Here is a 27,557-nt window from a genome sequence, read left to right as displayed (position 1 = left end):
TATGTAATAGTTTTGTGTAAGGACACTCTCCATTTTTTCCATGCCAATCAGGAGAACCAATATTCAATGATAAGCCCCAAAACTTAAGATGCTCAGCCATTACCAGTAAATAAATATAGGTCTTTTTTTGCAGTCTCAACAATTCCTCAGAATAAAACCATGTCCTTTTCATACTGAAATAAAACTTGGCACAGAAAAAAAAAACAGATTTATTTTTTACTTAATTCGGCACAGTTAAAATAAAATGCATATCTATATGTGTATACATGGCGAATGTTTAAGTAGATGGATGGATAGCATTCTTCAACAAATACTACCCAGTAACATAATGACAGAAATAATTACAAATAACTCTAAGTCATAAACAGAGCAGACAACAGCATTTTCTTTGCAATGAACATTTTGAATCATTTTCAGTACAACTTTAAATACAAATAAAGGCTAAACATTCAGGTTTAGCATTTTTTTCAATCTTTAAAGGAACATATCCTTAAATATATGAGGAATAAAGCATTATTGTTGCACTTTCTGCACTCTTAAGTACACAACCATAAAAAAATACCCAATCACCTTTTGTGAAGCTTTTTGTTATGCACATTTCTGTATATAGTAGTATCGATTTATTAAGGTCACTCATAGTCTTTCATTGAAACTGCCTTAAACCAAAAAAATATTTATATATTTATATATTTGTAGAGAGAGAGTGTGATAGAGATGTTAAAAGTGCATCTGGTGGATGAAAATCAGAGTTATATATAGAAGATCCATGGTGTGCAAATTTGGTAATCCAGAGCTGGTTCCCGGTTGGTACATTCGACACTTAACTTTTTTTGAACAGGGAAGTCTCTTTTTGTTTGGTACAGTGGAAGGTTCAACGGAATCAAAGACATTGTTTTGATTCAACTTTGTTAGCGAGTTGTCTACTTTACTTGTGAATGTTCCGAAAGGGGAAGAGTTATTCGACTTATATGTTTTGTTTTTCTTGGGGTCAGCATTACCAATGATTTTTGTCTTTGAAATATTTTCTTTGTCTTTGACTGGGATATTTGGCAAGACTCTACTGATATGGGAAGATGGGCCAGACTTAGCATTTGTTCCAGTTATTAGTGACTTATCGATTGGAGGCTGACAGCAGCTGTCTGCTATCTCTTCGCCCTTGACTCCAAAATCACCTGTTCTCATCTGATGGAAAGAAATATTGGCACATCCATCAAGATCAGTAATGGCTAGTTTTTTAAGGTCCTTCCCGGCTAGGTTTGGTGGAACATAACACTCCAGTTCTGATGATGAGCCTTTAAATGCTTTCAACCAGTTCCAAAGGGATTTAGCCCTGCAGTCACAGATCCACTGGTTTGCATTTAAACGTAGGTATTGAAGGGAGAACAAAGGTGACAATATTTCTCCCTTGAGCACGGTTAAATTGTTACTGAACAAATAGAGAGTTGTTACCTTCTTGAGATCATGAAAAGTTCTGCGATGGATGTAATCCAGTCTGTTTTGATGAACCAGTAATCTGTCTAAATTTTTGAGGCCACTAAATACATTTTCAGATAGGCTATTAAGTTTGTTGCCATGGAGAAACAAGTACGTGAGGTTCCCCAGATCTACGAATATGTCATCATGCAAGAAATGAAGGTTGTTATCATGAAGATAGAGGTACTGCAAAGAGAAAAGACCTTGAAAGATGCCAAGAGGTAACTCCTGCAGACCACAACGATTGAGGTGTAAAGTATGTAAGTGAACAAGACCTCGAAATGTGAGCGGAGCAACAGATCTGAGATTATAGTTGTCACTCATGTCTAGTTCTTCCAGTTTTGTTAATCCATGAAAGGCTCCAGACTCTATATGACTGATGTTGTTTGAATGGATCCATAAAATAGTAAGGTTCTGGCAGGAGGCGAAGCTAGTTGCCCTTACAAATGTTATTTTGTTATTGTGGAGAAAAATTCGCTGAGTCTGTGTTGGAATGTATAAAGGAATGGCAGTCAGTCTTTGCTGTGAACAACTGAAGGTGATTTTCGGTTCATTATAACATAGGCAGGCTTCTGGACAACTTTCCACTTGAAATATGTAGACGATGCAGCAAGTAAAGAGTAAGAGCAGCTTTGTGCCTGCAAAAAAAAAGACAAAGCATTGTTAATGTTTTCTATCATTTTTATCTATATACTGATAATATATTCAAATATATAGAATTTATTAGGCCTAATTTATCAAAGCTCTTCAAGACTGGAGAAGATAGACCAGATCTTTCAGAACCTTTTAAAATGGGGGAACCCTTGAAATGACTTTCAGGTATTCAGGGAACCCGTGCTATAATCACTATAACCACAGCTCATGGTGGTCATTGAGAAGAATGCCTTTTACATTACTGGCAAGTGGCAGGAATGTCACCTTTACACATAGCCAAAAAGATAATTGGTTGTAATTAAACTGACCTGAGAAGTACAAACTCAAGGAACTCCTAGCAACCCCTGGAGTAACCCTGGTTGAGAAACCCTGGGATAGTCTATCATGAGTGAAACTGAATGATCAGGCAAACCTGGAATGGATCTTGTAAAGTTAACATCATTATAAACATTAATAAAGATTATTATAAAACATGTTGCTAAATATTAGCAAATGATTAAAAAAGAATCCAAGTTTGCTGGATCATCCAGGTTCTCCCATTATAGTCTTTCCTCTCTAGTCTTGAAGAGCATTAAAAAATCAGGTCCAATATGTTCACATGTTCACAGCATTACATTGTTTCCAAGTTTCCATACAATAGAATGCAAAATACAAACATTCTTAGGAGGGCACAGTGGAAAATGTAAGAACATAAGTGCCATTTACAGAATTAATTATCAGAATAACTAATAAAGTCTATGGAGAGGGAAAAGCCCCACACCTTAGCAATAAACTTCTATTTACATTAGACCATGGCTCAGAAAACCTTTAAAGGAACTGGATGTCAGGAATTTATTAGCACATATTTATTACTATTGCATTGTATTTATATAGCCCTGACATATTACACAGTGCTTTACAAAGTCAATAGCCATATCACTAGATGTCCCTCAAAGTGGCTCACAATGCTTTAATGTACCATAGTCATATGTCATTACCACAAGCCAAGGGCAATTTTTGTGAGTAAGTCTATCAACTCAACTGCATGTTTTTTTGGTATGTAAGGAGAACATACAAACTTCTTGCAAATAGTGTCCTGCCAAAGAATCGAACCTATGACCTAGAGCTGCAAAGGCCAGAATGCTAACCACTGAGCCAACCATGCTGTCATGTTGAGCCACATTGTCCTCTCATTACAAAATAAAGGATGGTAGACTTCAATGGCAGGATCAAGGAACTTTGCAGAAAAGCCATAGTTTTACTTTCACAGAAAGCTAACAACATAAGATTTCAATCACAGCAGTGATACCAACAATTGCATTCAAATTTGGACAGAAGCTATTTATCTTGCTAGTAATGTTTTTAGTAACAAATCAATACAAACACAAGAACATACAAAGTTTTTTTACACTTAATTCTCTGGTTGATTCCCAGGATTGTAAGATGGAAAACATTTGCTCTTTTATTCATTTCTATACGTGTCTGAAATATTAAGAAGGAGAAATATATTTCAGTGGACTATAAGACCAGTTTTTAGAAAATAATTTGTATGATGAGGGATTCATTAATGATTACTGCACTTGCACTGATTATTTACTTTTTTATGTAAAATAAAAAATTAAAATAAAGCAAATAAAATATTATTAGTTTTTTTGATCTGTAAAATTTGATAGTGTTTCATAAAAAGATCAGATAATGACATTACTTTAAGATAAAATAGAGGCTCTCAAAAAGTAAATTTCCAGTAATCTTTTGGGTATATTGGGCATCATTCAACTGGCTTTCTGTGAGTCCAGTTGTGTCCCCTGAAGTTTGTCATCAAGCCCCTGTGGGCACACAACAGAATTTTGCAGGGAATGGTGCCACAATATCATAAATCTCTGTACAATTTAGAACCTTAGATGCCACAACAAGAGAAAGAGAACCTGTGATGCCACATGATTAAACCGAAGGCCGCTGGACAAAAAGCATGTTTATGAAAATAAAAAAAATAAAAATAAAGGGCACTTTCAAAGGAAAGGAGTTGCAGAAATAAAAGGGAAGGGACAGAAGTTAAATTTTATTGTAATGTATTTGTAATGTTAATATCTAGGTCAATAGAAATATACATATTTCTATTGGCCTAGATACTAACATTACAAATGTCAGAAAACACAGGCGAAACGCTTCGGGTGCGATTACCAACATGATCAATGTATTCAAAATATGGCATCTTTGGTATTCAAAATATGGCATCAAGATTGTATATATGTTGTGTTGAGCTGTAACATGTCTAGGGCTGTACAAGGCCGATTTCAGAGTTTGAGGACATGGTGGTCCAATAGCAAACCACTTAAGGTATAGAATTATACCTTGACATTGTGTGAATCGCTATATGTATTCTCTGTATATTTATGTATGATCAAACTGTTCTGTATGACAAATGTAACATAATTTGTCTGTGTACTGATGTACAGTTTACTGTTATACTCCATATAAGTTTTCTGTTTTTGTGCAAAAACCCTGCTCTCTTCTCTTTCATTTTTTATTGATTTGTTCTACAATATTTAAGGGTCAGCACATAGTCTGTTGAACAATCTATGTATTTCTAGGTTTCCACCAAATAGTTCTTGACCAGTTTTGTACTAGTGTAGATGGGATAGTCAGAGTATCTGGCTGCTTGTCTTTGATGATGTAACCTTTTTTTTTTATAGTTTATTTTTTTGTTACAGTAGACAGTCATTATAGTTTCACTTGGTAATATCCATTTGCACACAGCGCAGTGTGAAGATGATGTCTAAAATATGCAGTTAAGTTAAAACAAATAGTCAACTTGGATTCTTAAATAATTGAGTGAGCTGTTTCAGCAGTACATATTCTCCTACACTAATGCATAACATACAAGCTGTACAGACCATAGTCTTTGGCCTAGTTTACATGGACTGTTTCCCCAGCATTTAACCTGAGCATTTAAAAGCCCATGTTTGAAATTCCCATGCATTCCAAAAGGGTAATCTTGAGCTGTTTCAGAAGTACATATTCTCCTAGACCAGGGATGTCCAAACTTTTTGCAAAGAGGGACAGATTTGGTGAGGTGAAAATGTGTGGGGGCCGACCATTCAGCACGTACTTAGGGTTGCTGTGGGCATGGTCTGCGCAGGTCCCACACAGCACACGCTCACCAGGGTGACGTGAGGGATTCCCTGTGCATGGAGTCCGATGTCAGTTGGGGCTCTGTGCAGAGAGAGCATGTTCTTGGAATCAGAGTGGGCAAGGTCTGTGCAGGTCCTGCACAGCACATGCCCACTATAATGACATAGGGGATTCCCTGTGCACACATGGGGACTCTCATCCTGCCGATTATGCCCAATTATGCCCGCCGAGAGGCTGCGGGCCGGTGGAAATTGAAACCCGGGCCACAATTGCCCCCCAGGGCCAGACTTTGGACATTCCTGTCCTAAACTAATGCATAACATACAAGCTCTACAAGGAGCAAATGTATGGGTTCATATATGGTTCACAAACTGAGGAATTCTCTAACTACTGACCACTCCAAAGATACAGAACATACAAAAACACCATAATGAATACACTGAATCCAGGACCATTGCCCAACCTGCAATGATGTCTCCCACTTGTGATAAGCCTAAACTCTAGAAATAGGCATCATCCCAACGATAAAGCATTGTGCTAGGAAAAAGACGGGTGCTGATATTTATCCTGCAGTTCTATTTTTGTGTTCAGGAACAGGATGTGGTTCAAGGTCCAATAAGCTTAATGGTGGTATCATTTCATGATGCTTGAGATAAAATTCTCCCACTTATGGAAGGAATATTTCTTGTCTAGACTCAATCAATGCATGCAGCTAATGCTCCATATATAAAAAGTAATCTGGGGAATATACCTATTGCGGTATACAGCATGAATGGGGGCTACTGGATAAGAGTCAAGTCATACATTTATATTTCTAATTAAATCAAATGAGTTGGGATCACTACATAGGATATGACACAGGGAGTAGATTTATTCTGCAATATAATTAAAAGAATGGCATAGGAGGCTCAGCTCACAAAAATAAAGCACTATTTTATTTCCAAGTAATAGTTTTTTTTTCACCTGAAGTTAATTTCACCCACTGAGAGTTGAAATTTACAGTCACATGGCTGACCAAAGAGATACTTATATTTTTGTAAAAATAAGATTTTAAAAATCACAAGGCTGAAAAGAAATATCCTAGTGCAGAAAATTAAAAAAAAAAGATTGTTATCCTTTTATAAGAATTAAATTTAACAATGCCAGTTACATGGCTGAACATAAGGCCCCCTATTATCAGACTAGAGCCTGGCATATTAATTCACTTTGGACAGCAGGTATGTATTCCAAATGCATTGCCTGATATATGGAGAATGTTTGACGCATAAAAGGTTAGGCACAGTTTATAAGGTTTAGACTGCAAAAGAAAAAACCCTGCACAGCATACATAAAATATAACAAACTAAGATAAACAATTTTCCTATTTAATGCATTTCCAGGATTATAAATGCAGATGACACAAAGAGATGATATTCATGTTAATGTATCTAAATCCTCCCTGCTTTGTATGTTATAAAATATCAGCAAATACAGAAGCAGTAGTCTCATCGCCTCTGACTGCGGTGAAGTATTGTGCGATATGCTGGTACATCTTTTTTTCTGAACAAAAATGAAACCTGCTGCAACTTTATTTTGCCAATTATCTCTTTACCAGCATCCCCTGAGCACCGGCTCACATCCTGTGTTACAATCTTTGGTCCTGACCTACATTTTCTATGGGCTCCTTCTTTTTTTTCTTTCTGGTTTAAACCTTGTGAAAGGAACAAGGTATTATCTTTGCAGGTTCAGCAGGGTCTCTCTACATTAGGATGCAATCGATCACTGAAGGAGGAATGATCCGTCTTTCCTTCCTAAAACATGTTTATCTAGCGCACATTTCTCCAAGGCAGAAATCAACACAAGTGATAAATAACAATACAGGCTCTATAGTGATATATGTTTTATAGGCTAAGCTGTAATGTTAGGAAGATAGTGTATATGCATGCAGTTTGCTGCATGCAAAAGTCCTATATTGATAAGGGAAAAGTATATATATGTGTTTCCTTTTATTTTAAACAATAAAAAGTAACAAAATATTTTAATTTCTTGGTAATCAATATGAAATTGTTGCATATACTGGTAAATGTTTCATATTTACTATTTTCAGCCATTAGGGAAGATTGTTTGCCAGGCTATCCTTAAAATGAATTTTCTAAAAGTCTGCATTAATAAATTTTGATCAGACAAAATACACAGCAAATGTATCTTTTCCATAGAAAGCATATATTTTACCAGTATTTGGCAGTCCCTCTTCTCCAGTAAAGGGACTGCCATTTCAGGCAGGAGGATGCGTTTACTACTGTTTAGGTTACATTACAAAACTATTATCACTCCTGGGTGCCCAGAGCTGTAACAGGTGGTAACTACTAGTTTTTTTTTCCAGGAATTTACAAGTAGCTACAAATATGATGACACAAAAAGGAATCATTTGTTTCAATGTTAACCATTTTTGCAAGTGGTATACTACTTAACCTCCTGCAAAAAACACTAACGTAAACCAAGCCCTGGCCTTACCCAGAGATCAGAATGCAACACTACAACTTTGCAGAAAGGCACCAGGGTCAAAGTTTATAGAAGGGGCTAATCTGTGGTGGGCCCTTGTGGGCATTGCCAACAATTAATTTATTTTGCTATCCTTTAGTATCCTTTAATGTTATCTCTAAATCTATGCTGTCTCTAAATCAGTTCTCAGTCCACTGGGTAGATGGTGTCCCCGATGATACTAAAAGAAGGAAGGTTGCCATCCTTCTATGTTAAAAAAGGAGATGAAGGCATTGTTAAGTGAAGTACTTTGAGTTTGTTGATAGGTAAAAAATTGCTGTAAGTGAAACACTTTACCATTACTAAGCGTGCATGTACTTAACAACAAAAAATATATCTGATGCTGCAGTGCAAAATACATTGACTATAGACAATAAACTCATTATTTTTCTGTGGGCAGTAAAAGGGCTTTATGACAAGCTATCCTTGACCTCCTTATCTGCTTTTATTTTAAGTACAGAGATAAATACAGAGTAAAAACACAAACAACTCAGTCTTTTGAAATTTAGTTGGTTTCTAACAGTTTAGAAATACCTATGGTGTGTTGGCAGCCTGCCAATTCTCTACAGCAGTGGTTACCAACCCTAAAGTTTCCGGCTCCTGCGCAGGGAGCTGGGTGTCAATCAAAGGGGGAGAAACCTCCCCCGTAGTGACGTCATCATGTGATAACCCCGCCCACTCTCCCATCGCAGATCTGAGCTTGCAATCGGAGAGTGGGTGGATTTTGTCCAGGGACACAACCCGCCCACTTCCCTGAGCCTGGAATTTTTAGGGGGACGTGGTCCGTAGCTCTGGCCGGTGCGCCCTGCCAGCGGGGTCCTTCTCCTGACCCCGCTCGGGTGTGCACCGGCCAGAACCGTGGACCACCATAATTTTCTCACCACCGGTTGGCGACCGCTGCTCTACAGAAAATAAACAGGGGAAGAGATGTAATTTTGGTACTTCTGTGAATTTAAGGATACATTAATCGACAATACCTATAGCTATGGAGGTAAATGAGGATGTTTTAACCACTTTATATTTTCAATATAGTGTACTCACATCACCTGAGACTTCACATAGGTCTCAGTGATGTTTATATGAGACAGTGTTTGCAAGCAGCCCATGCCTCTGCATGCAATGAAAGTGACGTTTCATTAAATGACCAATGAAAAAAACACTTCTGTACCACTTGTAAAACACTTTAAAAATGTCATAGTCTATGGAAAGGGTTCAGTGGCAAATTACTCCCAGAGACTGCATGAAGCATCTCAAAAACCGCAGTGCAGGCAAACATTTGTACGAAAAAGGAATTCAACTGCTGTTATTATTTTCAGTGGTAACAAGGGCTTTGGGACGGTTGAAGCCTGTTCACTATGGTAAACTGTCAAAAAACCCCACCTGAACTTTGCTTTGTTCATTGTCCTAGAACTCCTCAGTGTTAACAGCAGATAAAACCTGATGGGTACATTTTGGTGCAGTGTCTGGAAGTTTGTGTTCTTTGTTTTATCAGGCACAAATATGCCAATACCTTGCATAGTCATTACTTGAATAACAAGTCTAAAAGCTGCTCATTGAAAATAATAATACAATAGCTTACACTATTCATTTGACATTTGTCTGTAATCTGAAGGGACAGTCTCATTGCATATTTGTTCCACGGAGGGTTTTGTCCCTGAGAGTGTTTCTGGTTCATACAGATAACTGTAGAGCACAAAGGAAGCATTTCTGTGCAGCTGATTTGTGCAATTTTTGATATCAGCTTCCACCATTTATTCAAGATGATTTCTTCAAACAGTTTTATTATGGTTATGTGCCATTGTCAGTCATATTACAGAGAACACATTCTCATGTGTGTCTAGTCTATATTAGAAAGGATGTTGACAAATGCATCTGCTCAGTAAAATGTTCCTGTAAATGATATTGAAATTTTAAAGCAATTCTGTCTCGGTCCAGTGCAATTCAAATCTAGCATGGGATGAAAAAATGCATAGGTAGAGATTATCCTCTACAAAAGCTACACATCAAAATGGTAAGTAGACATTGATATATAGGCAGCTCAAAAGTATGCTGATCTTGACTTTTGCCTCCCAACTCTTCCTATTTGTCCTTTATTGGAGGCCCGACTGACCAATAGGAAAGCTTGCAAGGAAGAAGATGGGAAAAAAATAACTTTCACAGGAAACATTGCAATTAATTTAGTAAAGAAGTGTAGGCTCTTCACTCAGTAAAATGAATTATCACTCTGTAGTTTGAAAAGAATACTAAATCACTTGCAATTTATATAAAATACATGATAACATGACTTTTTTCCCCTTGTATTGCATTATGCCTTGTATAGTGATAATGCACTTTACTAAGGTAATAAGCTAAGTAAATTAAGTAACCTTAAGTAAATAAAATAACCTTAAGTAAATCAATTCCAGAGATTTGCATAGTTTTAGCAGCCTATAAATCTGAATCTTCAGATTGTTTTAAAATGGCTTTTTTACTGAAAGTAGTCTGCCATGTCTTTTTCAACATAGGTTTAGATTGATATGCATTATTGGGTTGATTACCTAAAGTAGTTTTTTTTTTTTGTTTTTAATTTTTAATTGTAGCTGCTTTCTAAATACCCAATCATGTGCATAAAAATATATAATACAGAAATGTGCTTCTCATGTGAATTAATAAATAAAGTGGAGTGAATATTCTCCTCCATGGAATACTAGGGTTTCTCCAGAACAGTGTTTCTCAACTTAACAGAACTTTCAGGTCTTCAGTCGACCTCTTACCATATCCACAACTTACAGTACATTAGCATGGTGGTCAAAGGAGAAATTGCCTATTACATTCCAAGCTAGTGAGAAGAATGTCATCCTTACAGATAAAAAAATATTTGGTGTCAGTTTAGGGGACCTGAGAGGCACAAATTGCTCATTGCTCAAGGAACCCATGGCAACCTCTGGAGGAACCTTAGGGTTCACCAGGACCTTGGATAGGAAACACTGCTCCAGAGGTTGCTGGGAGTTCCTTAAACTGTGGCTGATTGACCTTCTCTTTTATAGTGCTTTAAATTTTGGTTCCAATGCCAAAATTCGTACTGACCTTCGATGAATAAATTTACCAGGGGTTTCCTGAGAGATGAAAATTATAATAAGGGTTCACTTTTGAGTGAAAATATTGGAGAAAGGCTGTGTTAGGAACATGATGTAGGTGCGTAAGACAAATGTTTCAGAGCAATCTCACTTATAGTTTAAGCAAGAAGCCTTTTTACAATGATTTGCGGATGAGATGGGACTACATTGACACAAAGGCAACTGAATTAGCTGATTATAAAAAACTGCTATTCTGTTGTGAAACTTAATTTAGTTCCAGGAATACAGCTGTCCCTGGCAACAAGAGATATCTGGTAGTTCTGTTGACTGAGCAGTGTAGGTGGAATGGTAGCTTTCCAGTGGTGTGAAATAGCCACAATAATAATGATACTTTGTTAAAGTGACCGGTATTTACACAGTTATAGTCACATGACTAATACCAGAGCCTTATGTGGGTGTTAAAAAGTTTAAAGTTAAAGTTTAACACCAACAGAAGGCCCATGTTCCATGATATCTTTGTTGATGTTTGAAAGTCCTGGAACATAAAGGCAAAAGTGCAACTGAAGGTGAAGCTATGACTTTATGAAGACTTATTTGGACTTAAATTAGGAATATCTTGGTTCAAAAAGACCTAATGTCACATTACCACCAGATGTGATTATAACTACATCCCTTCTTCATCCATCTACAACACATAGAAGAAAGAGTTTTTGCAACTCTTAAAAATTTGTGAGTAAGTATGAAGGTCAAGCTGGAAACCTTTAATGCTATTAAGCAATAACCTTGAATGCTGCAAAAGTCAGAAAATGTATTGAATTTACATCTGATCGAACTTCAGGAGAGCTCCTCATCAATGGGTTGGGTCTGTTTCTTAAGAGACTGTTCTTTTCTATTTCAAACATTGCCAGTAAAATTCTTTATTCAAAGGAAAGTAAATATCTGGCTGGTGGCTTAATGTATCTGGTTTATAGATTCTTTGATAATGCAGTAGGGCCTGTAAGCAACATAAGATATGCCTGTAGGCCCTACTGGCAACATAACCTATGCCTTGCAGAGCAACCACCTTTGCCAAGATCAGCACAATTACACGGAACATTTTGTGTTTTACAGGTCCAACTTTTTGTTTAGAAAATCATGGAAATGTATACATGAGCTTGTATAAGATTAATGCAATTTTTAATGATAATAGTAAAAGAATCTTTTGCATACTGGAAAAATCTTTTCTATTGTTCCTGCTGCCAAGAGGTGATGGCTACAGTACCTAATGGGAAATCGTGCCCCAAATATCAGGCTTTCTATTCTTCTTCTTGTACATAAAAGCATAAAAACATACAGTGGCTGTGTTGCATTACCAACTGGTAAGCAATAGAGCTTTCAAGATCACCAGATTTTTTTTTACAAAATCTGGCCATGATGTGCTATACCTTTTCCTTAAGAAAAAAAATCAACTTCAGCCCATACTAAGTAGGCTGTGTGGCCTGATTGTATTTTAAGGCTTACTTATAAATTTACTGCAGAGCTTCTTTAGATGTAATATCACAGATATTTTATCCACATCCTCAACGCTCGCCATTCTTCCCGAATCGGTTTACCTGGCTTGTCAATGGCAGCATAATAGAAGACATTTGAATAATGAATTATATTGTTGCAAGCTAATTAATAGTAAGGACAGTTATTAAAATATGCAAAGCGTACTGTCAACTATGTAATTTGTTTCTAGTATGAACACTGATTGGCAGGAGACAGATCTAATTTAAAACTTAAAATGGCAGCCATCAGGCCGACTAAGGATCAGTAGGATTCCTGGTTCTGTCACACTGTATAAAATAGATTTTAGCATAGCAGAACACTGCACACACACTAACATCAACATGATAGTCATTACCTAGGTCGAATGTTTTAGTTCCATGCTACTTTATATCTGGTAATTGTCCAGATTTTTGCAATTTCTTTTTCCAATCTTTATAATATCTCTTTTGTTGTAGGTTTATGAGTTTTTTTTAGACTATCATGTGTAGAATGACTACAAACTGAAACAATTATATAAACAAAATATGCCAATTGGGCTGAAATAGTGCGCTAAACTGACTTTTACCTTTAAGTAAACATGCATATGAACAGTGAAAACAATTTTAACCAAGTTTCTCTGTAACTATAGGTGTTGTCGATGAATTAATCTACAAAGTTCATAACAGAAGCATGTAAACATTAAAGCTTTTCCTGTTACTTTACTTTGTATTACAATTCTGTTCTTCCAGCCACCTAATTGAATAACGTAACTGTTGGAAACGGAAACAAATTTCTTGTGATCTTTAATATTGAATTAATTACAGTACAATCAGCTAGGTAGGTGCATAGTCCGGGGTACAGGTGCACTTAAAAGTTTTGTACTTAGTCTGAATTTACCTTTTTCCACACACTGATGACATCCTGTAATATACAACATGTATATACCTATAAAAATAGTATGATGCTTGGCAAGGAATGCATGGTCATACCTCTGAACAGCATGTAAATTATTATTTGAACAAAGGAATATTCTACACTTTTGTTTACACTTTCCACACGTTCATTTTATTGGTATTACACTTTTCAATTTGCTCTAGGACACAATCTAAACAAGTAAAACCAGGGTACTGCAAAAAATATGCATTAATATTTTAGCAGCCAAATAAAAAGAAATCCCTGTTGAATAAAATATTTAATGGGGGTTGTCATGAAATTGTTCTGTTCAGTTCTAAGATCAGATGGAAGTTATGGGAGAGTTTATAGAAGCCGTGGGCTTCATTATCAAACTAAATCCAAACTGAAATAAGAGCTTCAGATCTGATTGCTATGTGTTTTTTAAAATGTGAGTTGTTAAAGGGTTTGTAAATTTAATACTATGGGTGACCATTCATGTAGCATTTTTTTCAGTTTAAAACACTCTCAAACTATCAGGATTTGCAAATATATTTGCAAGTTAACCAGAAACTAGAAAGAAATCTACCATCTATGAGTCTGATTTATTAAAGCTCTCCGAGGCTGGAGAGGATACATTTTCATCATTGAAGCTGAGTAGTTCAGAAAACCTGGAATGGATTTCGTCAAAGTCATTTGAATCATGGACCAAATTCCATTTCAGGTTTACTGGATCCCCCAGCTTCACTGATGAAAGGCATCCCCTCCAGTCTTGGAGAGCCTTAATAAGTATGAGTTTGTTGGACCAATTGTCTATTGTAAAACCATCCAACTTAACAGTTGTAATGCAATGTATTGTAGAATCAAACTGAAGTGGGATCAAAATGGAAAAAAACTGCATTAGTTTTATTGAACGTGATCATCATGTTTTTGATTGGAACAATTATAAACCCATCTCCTTGTGATCAATCAAAACCACTTTTTTATGTCTTGTTTTGCTTTGTAAGTTTAACAAAAATAGAATCAATGGTTGGATTGTTTAATAGGTCAAATGCTATGTATGCATCCTCATGCTACTAAAAAACATGTTTTTTGTACAGACAAAAATAGGAAAAGAGAAAGTCTACCCAATGCGACCACAGACAGAAACAGAACCCGAAATGCTATTTTTGTTTGACAATCTATCAAAACTAAAATAAAAAAATGTTCTTTGTTAACTGTTTTTTAAAAAAATAATAATTTTCTTTATAGTACATATAATATAAATCTTCACCTTTCATCTAGTAAATATAATATAAGTCTAAGCAAGATTTAGATGTAAAATTTACCAAATTGTCCTAACTGGCAAATACAGTCCTAACTGACTAAAAAATACGGTTACAAACATCTTTTGGAATACACACAAAGGTAGGCATAGAACCACTAAGATGTTTTCTTGTCTGTCTTGGAATACCAGTATTAATTACAATGTTTTTAGCTTCTTTTTAATTTATTTTTGTTTTTAACATACAGTACAAGTAATAACAGTGATAGTGATAAGTACTCTAAGAGAAAAGCAAAGAGGAAAAGAAAAGGTTGTAAGTACTTTATAATGTGCATTAGGACTTGGGTTGATGGCATCAAATAGACATCAGTTAGAGAAGTTTCTGAGATCCTTCATTACATAACTGACAGGTGCATTTGACCTGTTTCAAGAGAAAGACTTACAAGTCTACGGAAATTTAAAGCTAATCTCATGTGCTCAAGTCACCGTCAACATGGGCCCTTAAAATCCTCTTTTAAAATAATGTGGATTCATCCAGTGTTTTTTAATGTAGGCATCTGAAATAAAAGCAACATCAACATCTGTCTTGGCATCCCTACCTAAAGATCAAAAAGATGCAGAGGCTGTCATTATATAGTGACAACAAGGTTACCAATGTAACCCAAAATAAGGGAGGCAAAGAAGAAAGCCAAACTATGTTGGGAATTGTAACGAAAATGTATTTATTATACCAGTAAGCCATTTTACTATTTTTATTTCGAAACTGAACAGCTCCTGTAAACTAACACCAGCCCACTAATATTCTCAGATACATCAGACCATCTGGTTAGAACTGAATAGGCAGGTATTATGATTTACCATAATATCTTTTTGTTTCTTTTATTTTCCTGTATATTGTTTGTACCATCCCCTTGTTTTATTCATTTATTAAAATAAATAGAAAAATTTAATTTTTCTGTCTACAGCAGAAAAAGAAAATGAGGAAGATTGGTCATCCTGCTATGGAATGTGGACAGGTGAGTCATGCAACTTTATAAAAATATATGACAAATTATTGCATTTATATTGTTTTAAATCCATAGTTTACCTTTTGTTTGGTTTGCATTTATTCTTCCACACATTGTTTTCCCCTATATGCATCTTTCCACAGCTTTTTTTTCTGTTGTAAGCATGTAAAGCCGATTTGGAATGCACTTCTGCCCACTCTCCATGGGACAGAACTGGTGGTGCATGCATAAAGCTCTTTCTGTGCATTAAAGCCATCTCTTCTCCCAGAATATTGCTTGAAGACAGTGAAATGAAAAATAAAAAGATATTGTTGCCAGCCCAATAAAGTTATTGTCCAGAATTCAGTGTGGTAATAGAACATCTGCTTCCACTATGGCAGCAGAAGACACAGGGGAAAAATTAAAGAAGGTAAAAAAAAAACAGTTTTGGTCCTATTTTTATATTTTCAGCAAATTACTTTTTTTTAACTCTAGTTGGGAAAACTAAAAGTGAAAGGAACATAGTTATATGTTCAATTCCACTTAAAAATACTTTGTGCTGACAAATATGCTGAGTTTCTCAAAATTATTATTTGCTGTACACAGGGTGTTTGTGACCTGTTTTCTGACATATTCTTAAATCAAGGATCAGATAACTGGAAAACTTAAAAAGTAATGAACATCTCTTTAAAAAGTAGGAGAAAAGCTGCATAATGTTTGGAGAAAACAGTAAATAAACCTGCAGAGCTGGACCAAATAAGGTGAACTGAATCAAACAAGCCAAACATAGGGCAGAAGTAGAAAGAAAAAATGTACTAAAAGAATCTCTAATTGCACAAAATATTAAACTTTGAAGCAGGTGGGCTACATCAGCAGGAGACTACATTGGATGCCACTACTGTTAGATAAGAACAGCTACCTAAATTTACTTTTCTTATAGGTTCATCCAAATTGGATAACAGAAGATTGGAAAAACACTTCCTAGTTTGATGAGTTTTGAATTCTGCTTCAACATTTTTTTTTGGAAGGCTAGAATTTAGAGTCGACAACATGAACAATTGAATCCAACCTGCTTTGTATTAACGGTTCAGACTGGAGGTGGTGCTGTAATGGTGGGGGGCTATTTTCCTTGTATAATTTTGACCCCTTTGGTTCCAATGGAGCATTCTTTAAATGTCACAGCCTACCTAATATTGTTGCTGACCATGTTTATCATCTTATGACTGTAGTGTATTCATCTTCTAATGGTTACTTCCAGCAGAATAAAATGTCACAAAGCTAAAATCATTTTAAAATAGTTTCTTGAACAATGATAATGCATTCAGTGTAGTCTTCCACAGGCACCACATCTTCCGGCACCTTTGGGGATGTGGTGGAATGGAAGATTTGCATAATGGATAAGTATCCAACAAATCCACAGGAACTGTGTGATACTGTCATGTCAGCATGGACCAAAATTTTTGAGCTTGTAGAATCTATGTTTTAAACAGAACTGACATATTACACAATGTGTTACGGAGTACATAGTACATACATCCTTTCAAATTGGTCCCTGTTCCCCTAAGAAGTTTGCAATCTATTACTAGACACACACCAAGCAAGTTGTGCTTTTGGCTTCATCTCTATTTCTGTCTAGATCTATAATCAATCCTATATACTCCTATATTTGCAAAAACAAACAACTAACATTAGTTTGTACATGGCAGTTTCTCCCCCAATTTGCTTAGTTGGTATTAAAATAGCAGTATTTTTATAAATAATCTTTAGTTTTCATTTTACTAGGATATCTAGTGATGTTTTGAAATGCACTTTTATATATGATGTGTGTTTTGTTTTTTGGACATTTTGCTTTTCGTATGTTTCATTTTGTATTCCAAGATCCATTCTTCTCTACTTCAGTTCTTTTTCCTTTATCTTTTTTTATGCCACCTCCACTGATATTTTTCCTTTCAAGCATATTTTTAATTGAAAGGCACATCTGTGAAAATAGAAACCAAAAAGTTTCATTGCACCAGTGGATGCCCCAGGAACTGGAACATGTTGGTGGAACAGAGAGTACAATAAAATCTTCAATGAAAATTACAAGAGATAATACAGACAGAAAAGAAAACAGTCTCTGGACATGCCTCAAGTTGAACAGAGCTTGCGGGGGTATTTTTCATAGCCTGCGGCTATTCTTACTTTACTGGCTGTGCAATGTGAATACGTTGGCTCATCTGTATGATACCGAAACACTATAGTTCCTTTTTTTTAACAGAATTTTAAAACTTGGGCAGGTTAATCTCCTATATTGTTACAAATGTTTTACACCCAATGCGAAAAATATATTCCTTGTCCTTCTTGATAAGATTTACTTTTGCTTTACATCCCAGAGAGACAACAGAACTTGAAAGTAAAGGAAATTACCAAAGTGAAGAAAAATTCAGCCCTTGTCAAAATTTGAATTTCTTTAATTTCCAGCATCAGTGATCAATGTATTTGTGGTAGGAGGTAAATGGGAATCTCCCCAATGTGGAGTCCCACGTTATTACCTTTCCCCTCTAAAACTAATTTGCACTTTAATGTGTTTGCATAATTTGCAATTAAACTGTTTTACTTTCAGGACTTCTTTTGTTAAATGCAAATAAAAGCATTTTCTGTAACTGTGTCTAATAATGCTGATTAGAAAAGGGAGCCAGGCAGTATCAACGTCTGAGCTCTATTGCAACTACAGTGATGATTTACCTGCCCCAAAACTATAGCTGGGAGACAGGGGAGGTGGTTTCTGTTTCTGCCCAAACTGTTCATTTTACACTGGAAGCAGCCGGACACCATGCCATTGTCACATGGGTTAGGAGACTTGACCATGCCAAGTCTCCTAACTGCATACAAGAAGCAGGAAGGAGTTACTAATCCAAGAGCAGAAGATTCAATAAATAGGGCACAGGTATGCTGCATTGTCAGAAAGCTGGGGTTTATTCTATTAAATACATATTATCCTGTTTACTTATTTACAGGTGATGCATTAGTTCAGAGCTCATACTATATATGAAAGCACAGTTATTCCTAAATAATTCAGAATGCTAATAGGATAGAATAGAATGCCTGCCCATTAAGCAACTATTCTGTGCCAAATATCCAGTTCTCATATATTGGCTGGGTAAAACTGTAATTAAATAATGTTTTCTTTCTTAACATTTTAAATATCTACTGCTGCCAAAGTTTGTCTATTAGTTCCTAATGTTAATGTTAGCATTTAGCAAGTGTTATTGACAGTGTAAAAGAAGTCTATAGTTAACTGCAGGTTATCTAAAAATAAGGAAAAAAAACTAATATTATTAGTGTAGAAAACATTACTCTATGAAAAATAAAATGTAGTGTACAGAGAATGCACAGGCAGAAAACGATGATCAAAATTATATCAGATAGATCAAAACTGGGCAGTATTTTAGCTCAATTAAATTTAAAGTGCAACAATTCATTAGCCAAGCATTAAAAAAAGAAAGCAACTACAACATATCAAAAGTTGTTGCATGAAGATCCTTCCTCAGACACCTTCCTATTATAAGGCAACAATGCTTTATTCTTGTCCTTCATTACCACAATGACACCATTAGCCTGTCATGTGGGATGCCACTGAAGGTTACCAATGCCTATTTAACGACACATTGCACACACATAGTCCACTGTTGTCACCATAAGGAAACTTGCTATGAGAAATAATTGATGGAGAACATGTAGACATTAGGGGTAAGAAGACATTTAAAAAGTAAGGAGCAGTATTTTTAAAAAAAAATCTGTGTGTGTTTATCTAAATATATATTTATATATATATATATATATATATAAAATGAGACAAGAATTTTGAAGCTTCAAAGTGCCTATTCATCCCTAATTACAATTGTATACTTACATGTATTTATGAAAGGATATTTGTTACAGTTCATTTAAAAAAAGCTATCCTTTTCCTCTCCTAATGGAAAAATGTAAGCTATTCACCTTAAAATGCTCAAGCTCCTCAACCCTACATTATACGAAATTGCCTTCCTTGAATTACACTTGTCTAACATATACTGAATTCTAATTTTACCTGCTCACATTACTTCCCTTTTTCTTTATATATATCTTAAAGCCTCTCTACTGCTGAAATCCAATTACATATTACTTTAACAATAAAATTCTACAGCTCTGCTTCAAGGTCATTTTCTCATGAGACAGCATATATGGTATCTAACATGCTACTAGAACCTCACATATAAATCTGTTATCTGCCATTGTTCGGAGACTGTGAAATACATTATATATCTGACTATCTTTTTTGAATCCTAAGGTTACCACTTATCTTTAAACCCAGCTCTATCCTAGTATAGCATTTGTAGATTATTTTACACTGTCATGCTTCTCAATAAAATGATGCAAAGAGCAAAGTGGTAAGTGTAAGAAGCATTAACTTGTAACATTGAACCAGTTACTGGTTTGACCAAAGTAATTTGGCTTTAGTGAATTGAGCTCTTATTGGGTGCTATGGTTTATTAAACCCAGTACTCAGTTATTTTTTATTGAACCCAGTACTCAGTTATTATTTGCATTGTTTACTGAATAAGCCTGTATTTATTCTGTACAAAATACGATTTATATTAATATTGATATTCCGTATGTGAAACTTAAGCTTTAGTTTTGTTATAATTTTGTAATTCATGTTACTTATGTGACACATGTTTAGGTTTATGTGCAAGCCTATCTATACAGTACATAGTTACAATCTATTCATTTCAGATGTGGGGCTCAAAGAGATCCAACACAAAGAAACTAATTATAGTTGACCTATGCAATGAAAGAAACAATTATGGACACAATGGTTTAAATAGATTATTTAGATTTTTCTGATAATAGCTCTGACAAATGACTTCCAAAGCCATACAATTTACAGATATTGAAACAAACTGCAAATATATATTTTTCCTAATTCATAGAGGTATGTTAGATTGTTCTGTCTCATTCAGCACCATCTATGCCATGCGGTTCTATAAAGAATGTTATATATTTTTTATTTCACTCTCAAACAGAAGAAGCTGTCATAATAGTGCTGGGCTACATCTGAACTGTGTGTTTCAAGATCTTTAGAGTTCACATAGCAGATCAATAGAAATTTTCAATAGAATGAGCACAACATGGTAGTTACTTTATACTCTGAAAAAAATGCAACATTCTATTAGCTTGCCATTTGAGCTCTGAGAAAATGGAAGCATAGCCTTTAAAGTAGAGAAAAAATAAACCAGGGCATAACAGCATTCGCTGGAACAAAGCCTTTAATAAGCAATTAAACAAAGCAGCCTGTAGCGTGGGATATAACTGTCTTTATAAGAGTAGACAACTTTTCAGTCAAGTGTTTTGTGACTTATAAGTAATCAATATTTTCTAGCTACTAAAATACAATAGGCAGACATGTTTTACAAAGTTACAAAATATTTTTTACAAAAAAATACAATATTAGACTATTAAAGCATTAGCTGATCTGGAAGTTGATTTTCTTATATTGCAAAATGCGTCACAATATCGACAACTATACAAACCCCTATTTGACAAATGGAGATCATATTGATATGGATGGACTATAACTATATCTACAAATTAATTTTCATAATTTGGATTACCATGGGCATATATGCATGGGATGTTTCACTTGGACAAACACTTTGGATACATTATGTTGAATCTAATTTGATCTAAAAATGAGTACATGATTGGGAAGAAAATACTTTAGACATCCTAGTGAGAGTATACTGTCTATTAAATTTCTTTAACAATATTAGGGTAAGCTTTTTATGGTGTTTTAAATTGGAACCCAGTCAAAGCAAGAAGAAAACAAGAGAGATTCCGATTCCTCAAAGTTTTTTTTTATGAGGCTTTTGCCATCTCACAACTAGTAAAATATCTGCATATGGTTAATGAAAAAACAAACATTTATGAATATTAAACTGCTGCCAGGATATCCAGCCATCAATCACTCCCAGCATGTGCTGCCGGACCACAGCATTGCCCAGCTGTAGACAGTTTGTGCAGTTTCAGCAAGGTATTGGAGGGTTTTTACAATCCTCAGACACACATCATTGCTTTACATAAAAAAAGGCTGACGTGTTTCACACAAAATTGGTCATTCTCATGGTAGGTATGGTGCTCTATGTACAGCCCTTTCAGTTTAAATTAAACACATACATTAGGCATCAACATAAAGAACAAAAAAACCCTGAACCAGGTTTCACTTTATATCTAATAGAATATCTGTTCTAAGAGTTAAACATTAACAGTGAAAAAAATCATTCTAATAAATGCTGACAAAGTGGAAATGTGTGTTTAAATGAATGTATGTGATTTTAGTGAAAAATGATGCTGCCCATGGTTTTCAGGAGCATCCCCCAACCCATTCCATTGTGCATGTGCAATTCTATCCACATTGCTAACCTTAGATGTTAGAGGTGATTCCTATTTCTGCAGAGATTTATTTAGTCAACTGATGCCTATTATGGGCTCTTGTAATAAATTTGCAATCATGTGACAAACTACACCACGTTTTTGATATTGCTAAAATTTATGGGCTAGGCTCTAAATCCAGGCCAAAAAAAACTTGTAGGCTGGTTTTATAACTGACGTAAATTTTAATTTACATGTTGCAGTTTTACTTTAAATATAGATTTTTACAAAAAATGCACTTACTGGAAGAAAGTAGTATGTATAAACTGTTCCTATTTATATTTCCAACACTACACAATATAATTTGCATTTTAAGCACAGGGGTGTATTTTCAGTTTTATCGGGCTTGGATGCATGGGAATGATGTTACTCCTTAGTACAAATTCCACTGACACAAATTGCAACACTTCACTGTTTCACAGCTGATTAAGTGGAATGGCCTCTATGCATAACAATCCCTGTGTAACATCATTAAATGCTAATAATTCTCAATTAAAACCTATAAATAATAAAAGCTGTTATGCTCAAAACACTTAAATAAGAAATGTATAAAAACATAGCCAGGGACCAGAGCAGGATAGAAGGCCTCTAGCTACCACTACCAATAACAGAATAAGTGTGGATTGTAATGCACCACTGTTGCTTTGCCCTTATTTAAATTCAGCACTGTTATGCATATTCTGAAGTAGGTAAATGAAAGTACTGAAGTTCCTGAAGTCACTGTGGTGCTTCAATGTTATATATTACTGCACATCCCTCAGTACCAAAATTGTGCTTATATTCTTATCCAGTGCATGTACAAAACAGCAGCAATTTCTCTTCATAATTCCAAGTCATGTGCAGAAGCAACTGCAGAACATAACTCAAACATACAAAACTTGTACAGATACCATTTAAAGACCCTCAACTAGATGAACACATGTATTAGGTTGTTCTATACCCATGACAATTGCAATCTCTATGGGGATAATAGAATAATATGAACTACAGACATCCTGCAAATGTCCATATCTGGCCTATGTATAAAACACCCAACCATAGTGATGCATTTCTATATGCCCATTACTGTGGTTCTCAAGCAATTTTGGTAGGATGGTGTTTTAATCTAAGTCCCAGTGATGTGTAACATTTCGCTAAACTTCCATCTGCCTCGGGAAATTATGTCAAAGTACTGCCCTCAATATTAAAAAAGTCGTGCTTCTAGATTCCCCTAAAACAATGTGTGTTCCCAACAAATGTCATGGGGATGCTACACCAGTGGAATCATCATTTATCAGACAATAGTCTTAAAGCTGGTATTAAGGCCCAGATATGTTTATTTACATACAACAAATGCTATACACAATGGTATGTCAACTTCCCACAGAAAAAAATCTATCATTTGTCTATTAATAAATAAATGAAAAAACATTATTCTAAAACATTATTTGTCTATTTATTAATCAAGAAAATAAACAAAAAACTTTATTTTAGGTTTGATCATGGAGAAGGATTTATCTACTTTTTTATTCCAAATCAATCCCTCATTATATCCCTGCCCACAGAAAACCTGGCACTGGATGCACATCATGTCTTATTATTGATGACTGTACATTTCCTATATAAATAGTACATAGATTATACGTCTACATTCATAAAGCTTCTTTATTGCCTTACCTATATAGACACATCCATCTGTGGTATCCACTATACAGTTTATTGGCAAAATTTAAATCTATTCCTAATATGATTTTGGATCTTTTCACAATATACATTTGCAATATCCACAACAGTCTCATTGTTGAGTTGCTAAATCTGGGTAACCTAGTCAACCAATACACAGTTTCTAGCACCACAAACTTTGTTATCCAGAAGAAAATGCCAATCATTCTGAATTATTCTGTTGGCCTATTCTTTATTTTCTCAATGTTTCTTTGCTATATCCGAAGATCAGCAGCACACTTATGTGAGTCAATAATTCTGTATTTCCTCCACAACTCACCCAAGTTTTTTTTTTTGTGTGCAATAGTCTGCAGCCTTTTTTAGTCAACGTTGTCTTCCTTTTTCTAAAATACATACCTTTAGAACACTGTGCCTGATTTATTAACGCTCTCCAAGGCTGGAGAGAATACACTTTTATCAATGAAGCTGGGTGATCCAGCAAAACTGGAATGAACTTCCTAAAAGTCATTTGCTATTTGTTGGCAAATGTTTTCAATCCTGGACCAGATCCTTTTCAGGTTTGCTGGATCACCCAGTTTCACTCATAAAAGTATATCTTCCCCAGCCTTGGTGAGCTTTAATAAATCAGGCCCAGCGTTTCTTGACCTTATAACATGGGGGAACCATTGAAAAAATCTTTTGGTGGTGATCAAATCCCTATTAAAATTCTCTACAAATTCTTGTTTTGTCATATTCTTTATGAATATTCTCCTCCAAAAACTATAAGAGTATATTCTCATATAGGAGTATATAGCTCATTCATTTCCCTAATATTATTAATAAGTTAATAATAATATTAATAATAATAATAATATTCACCAAGTATTACTATCATATTACATGTGCAACTTTACAAATTTGATTGCTATCTTTGTTTACCTTCCTTATTTATATTCTACACATTTGGAAAATTTGCATTCTGAGTCACATAGGGCCCATTTGTTCTTATTTCTTTTTTAAAATGTGTGCTTCATCACATTTTAGATTTCCACTACAAAAAATATTTTAAACATGCTACTTATCACCTCCTTCACATTTCTTGCCTCTAAGACCTGAAACCTAAATTAACTCTGCTCTTTTTAAAGCTGGAATCTAATAATACAATGTTGAGGGTAGCACTGACATTGCTTCTCCCGAGGAAGGCAGTGTACAGAGTTTTTCTTCATCTGAAGCCATTGTATTATGGGATTTCTAGGGAAACCAGCACCTAGATACGAACAGGGCTTCCCTGCTAGTTTGTGTGCAGGACGGAGGCTTGAAGGGGGGAGGGTTTGTGGGTGATCTTAAGAGCTCGGCTGTTCTGTAGCATCTTGTAACTCTTAATGACCAAGACAAACTCTGCTGGTATTTCTTTTTGCATATCAAAGAAGGTATTAAACGTCTAGGCTCTATAAAGTTTTTTTTTTTTTTTGCTTTGTTTGTGATCAGCTCACAGTGAGGATTTTATACAGTAACTGACATCACACTTTCTAATAATATGTTAAGACAAACATCAACATTCAACATAACAACAAATCTACAGTCCCCATCTCATATGTAAGCCGGGGACTACCTGTAAATATATATATATATATATATATATATATATATATATATATATATATATATACATATATATATATACTCTCCTGATAATTATTAAAAATAATACATCATGGCACCACAGTGTACCCAATACCCAATAGTCTACTAAACACCTTTCAACACTGGGTGGGAATAGAAGAAAATTGCACTTTTTGATTCTTTACACCTTTTGGAAGCTAACGAAGAGTAAATTATTAATGCAGCATTGGATACCTCCCATTTATTTATTGGGTAGGGTCTATTTACTAGGTGGTTCTGAAAGTTTTCAGTTGTGAATATTACTAATATCTACAATTATCCAATCCTTTGGTGTTTATGGAGTACTGAAGTTTTGTTTGCATTTACGCTAATGCTTTGAATATTCTGGACATGTTTTTTCTTGTTCACACATTTGTATGTGTTTTTACAATTGTAACCAATAACCAATGTATTTATGTATTAAATATAAATAACACTAAACATAAATATTGATGTAAGAATATTGTGTTAATCAGGGCTCATTTACATGGAGGTTGAACCACTTATTCAGCCACTACTTCATTATTATTATAATAATAACTGAGTTTTTTCATAAGTGTTGGGCTGATCGTGCTCCCCCTGGAATGTATATTTTTGTAGTTTTGAGCAAAATGCATTCAAAAAATATCATTAGAAAGGTAATATTCTTATAACAGGTAAATAAAACCCAAGCAAGCAAGTGGACACATCATGTTGTTAGCTGCATATTGAGCTCCCCTTGGATTTTACAATTTAACAAGGGAAAAAAAAATATTTGGAAGTTTTCTGAAGTTTACTGGTCATGTAACTCCATTCAGATTGTTCTTCATCCCTTCCCCTTTAGTTCTGTGTCAGTCCAAAGAAGGACAAAACAGGAAATAATATAAATAAATAAATATATATAAATAGATTAGTAAAAAAAGGTTTCTTCAACAAACACAGGCCTTTAAGTGAACCCCTACATAAAAAATACTTTCTTTTTATTTTTTAAGCAAAATTTTATGTTTGGTACTAGATACGGGTCACAATTTGATGGATTCACCCCTGATTGTGTTTGCTACAATTTACCATTTCCTCTAAAAGCTGCTAATGTTCAAAAGTTGGCTTGAATATACAAAACCAATCCAAATGATCTTCTGGGAAACACATTAATGGATAGAAAAAAAGCAGCAATTGGATCAAAGTGGCAGATGCAGACCTCAATGCCAGACTGTTTGAAGTCAATATGTATAATGGCTTCATAAACTTAGCCAAGCTACTGATTACATTGACTACAGATGTCACTCGATGGATAGAATAAATTGAAAATGAAAACACGCCTTTTCTTCATCTGAATCATTTACAGCTTGGCATTGAACTAATTGTTATTTCAAAATATAAAAAAACACCATCCAGCAATTAAAAAAAATATTTTTTCAAAAATATTGTTCAGACTCTGAAATATATCCTTCTGACAATTTCTAAAGCTAGTAGAGCTGCTAATATGAACAACAGTTATTCTAAACTAGATTTTAAGAATATTACTGGAACCTCATAAACAGTCTGTTTTCAACATAAATCATTCCTTCATAGCAGTGGCTTAATTAATGAGAAACATTAAAAGTTTATTGTATATAATTTTTGATTAAATATTTGATTGTTCATAAACTGATTTTTTATATTTTTATCATTTGTTTAAAAAGTTATGACTTTAGGCTACAGGCAAAATAATTTTTACACTTGCATTGGATGTTATTCCATTCTAGGGCATGGTCCTGTGGGAGAAAGAATAACTTTACTCCTACCGGGTGACTCCCAACACTGCCCAATGTCGGTTGGTAAAGCAAGGTATAAAGAAATAAGAATAAAAAAAATTCCTATTAATAAACAAAGCTATATTTCAGCCTTAACTTCCATCTTGCACAGTTGTAAAGACTTCTGAAATTACTCTGATTTCACTGCACATTTTATTTTTCAAATAGAAGGGGTGCAAAGGAGGAACCAGGGACAACAAAATATAGGCAGACACTTTATATTATAAATGGCAATCATCAAATAGATCTAATTGTCATGTATGAAAATGAATAAATTTAATAAAATAGGCTTCAATCACAGCGCTTTAACACAATGATAAGGATCTCTAACTTAGCCGTGCGTCTGTAATTTTCATTACACTCATGGAACTCTGAAAATTACTTTTTAGGAAATAAGTATACTTACTTCTGGTTTGTTAGCAATTTGAGCCTAATTTATATGCAAAGAAAAAATGGTCTCTACACCCAGTTTTTAGTAAATTACTTAGAATGTTTTACAGCAAGTTATTCCTTCCAATGTAACCACAATCCAAGGTTTAGTTAAAAAGCTTCCATTAACAGACACATT

General features: G+C 34.8%; 1 protein-coding gene across 3 annotated transcripts in view; it reads right to left on the bottom strand.

The window, feature by feature from the left end:
- Positions 1 to 203: 203 nt before the first annotated feature.
- Positions 204 to 27,557, bottom strand: part of RTN4R (reticulon 4 receptor) — a 119,062-nt gene continuing 91,708 nt past the window's right edge. For 2 of the 3 annotated variants that reach the window (XM_072415473.1, XM_072415474.1), the window contains one exon: positions 204 to 2,111. In XM_072415473.1, coding sequence (XP_072271574.1) covers positions 718 to 2,111 — 1,394 coding nt within the window. In that variant the 3' untranslated portion in view covers positions 204 to 717. Of the gene's footprint in view, positions 2,112 to 15,565; positions 15,759 to 27,557 lie in introns of those variants that run through there. The other variant, XM_072415472.1, reaches the window with a different exon arrangement.

This window comes from Pyxicephalus adspersus, chromosome 6 (assembly GCF_032062135.1).
Source record: "Pyxicephalus adspersus chromosome 6, UCB_Pads_2.0, whole genome shotgun sequence".
Classification (NCBI taxonomy): Eukaryota; Metazoa; Chordata; class Amphibia; order Anura; family Pyxicephalidae; genus Pyxicephalus; species Pyxicephalus adspersus.
Note: the sequence above shows the minus strand (reverse complement) of the source record. Positions and strands in the feature narration are given on the sequence as shown.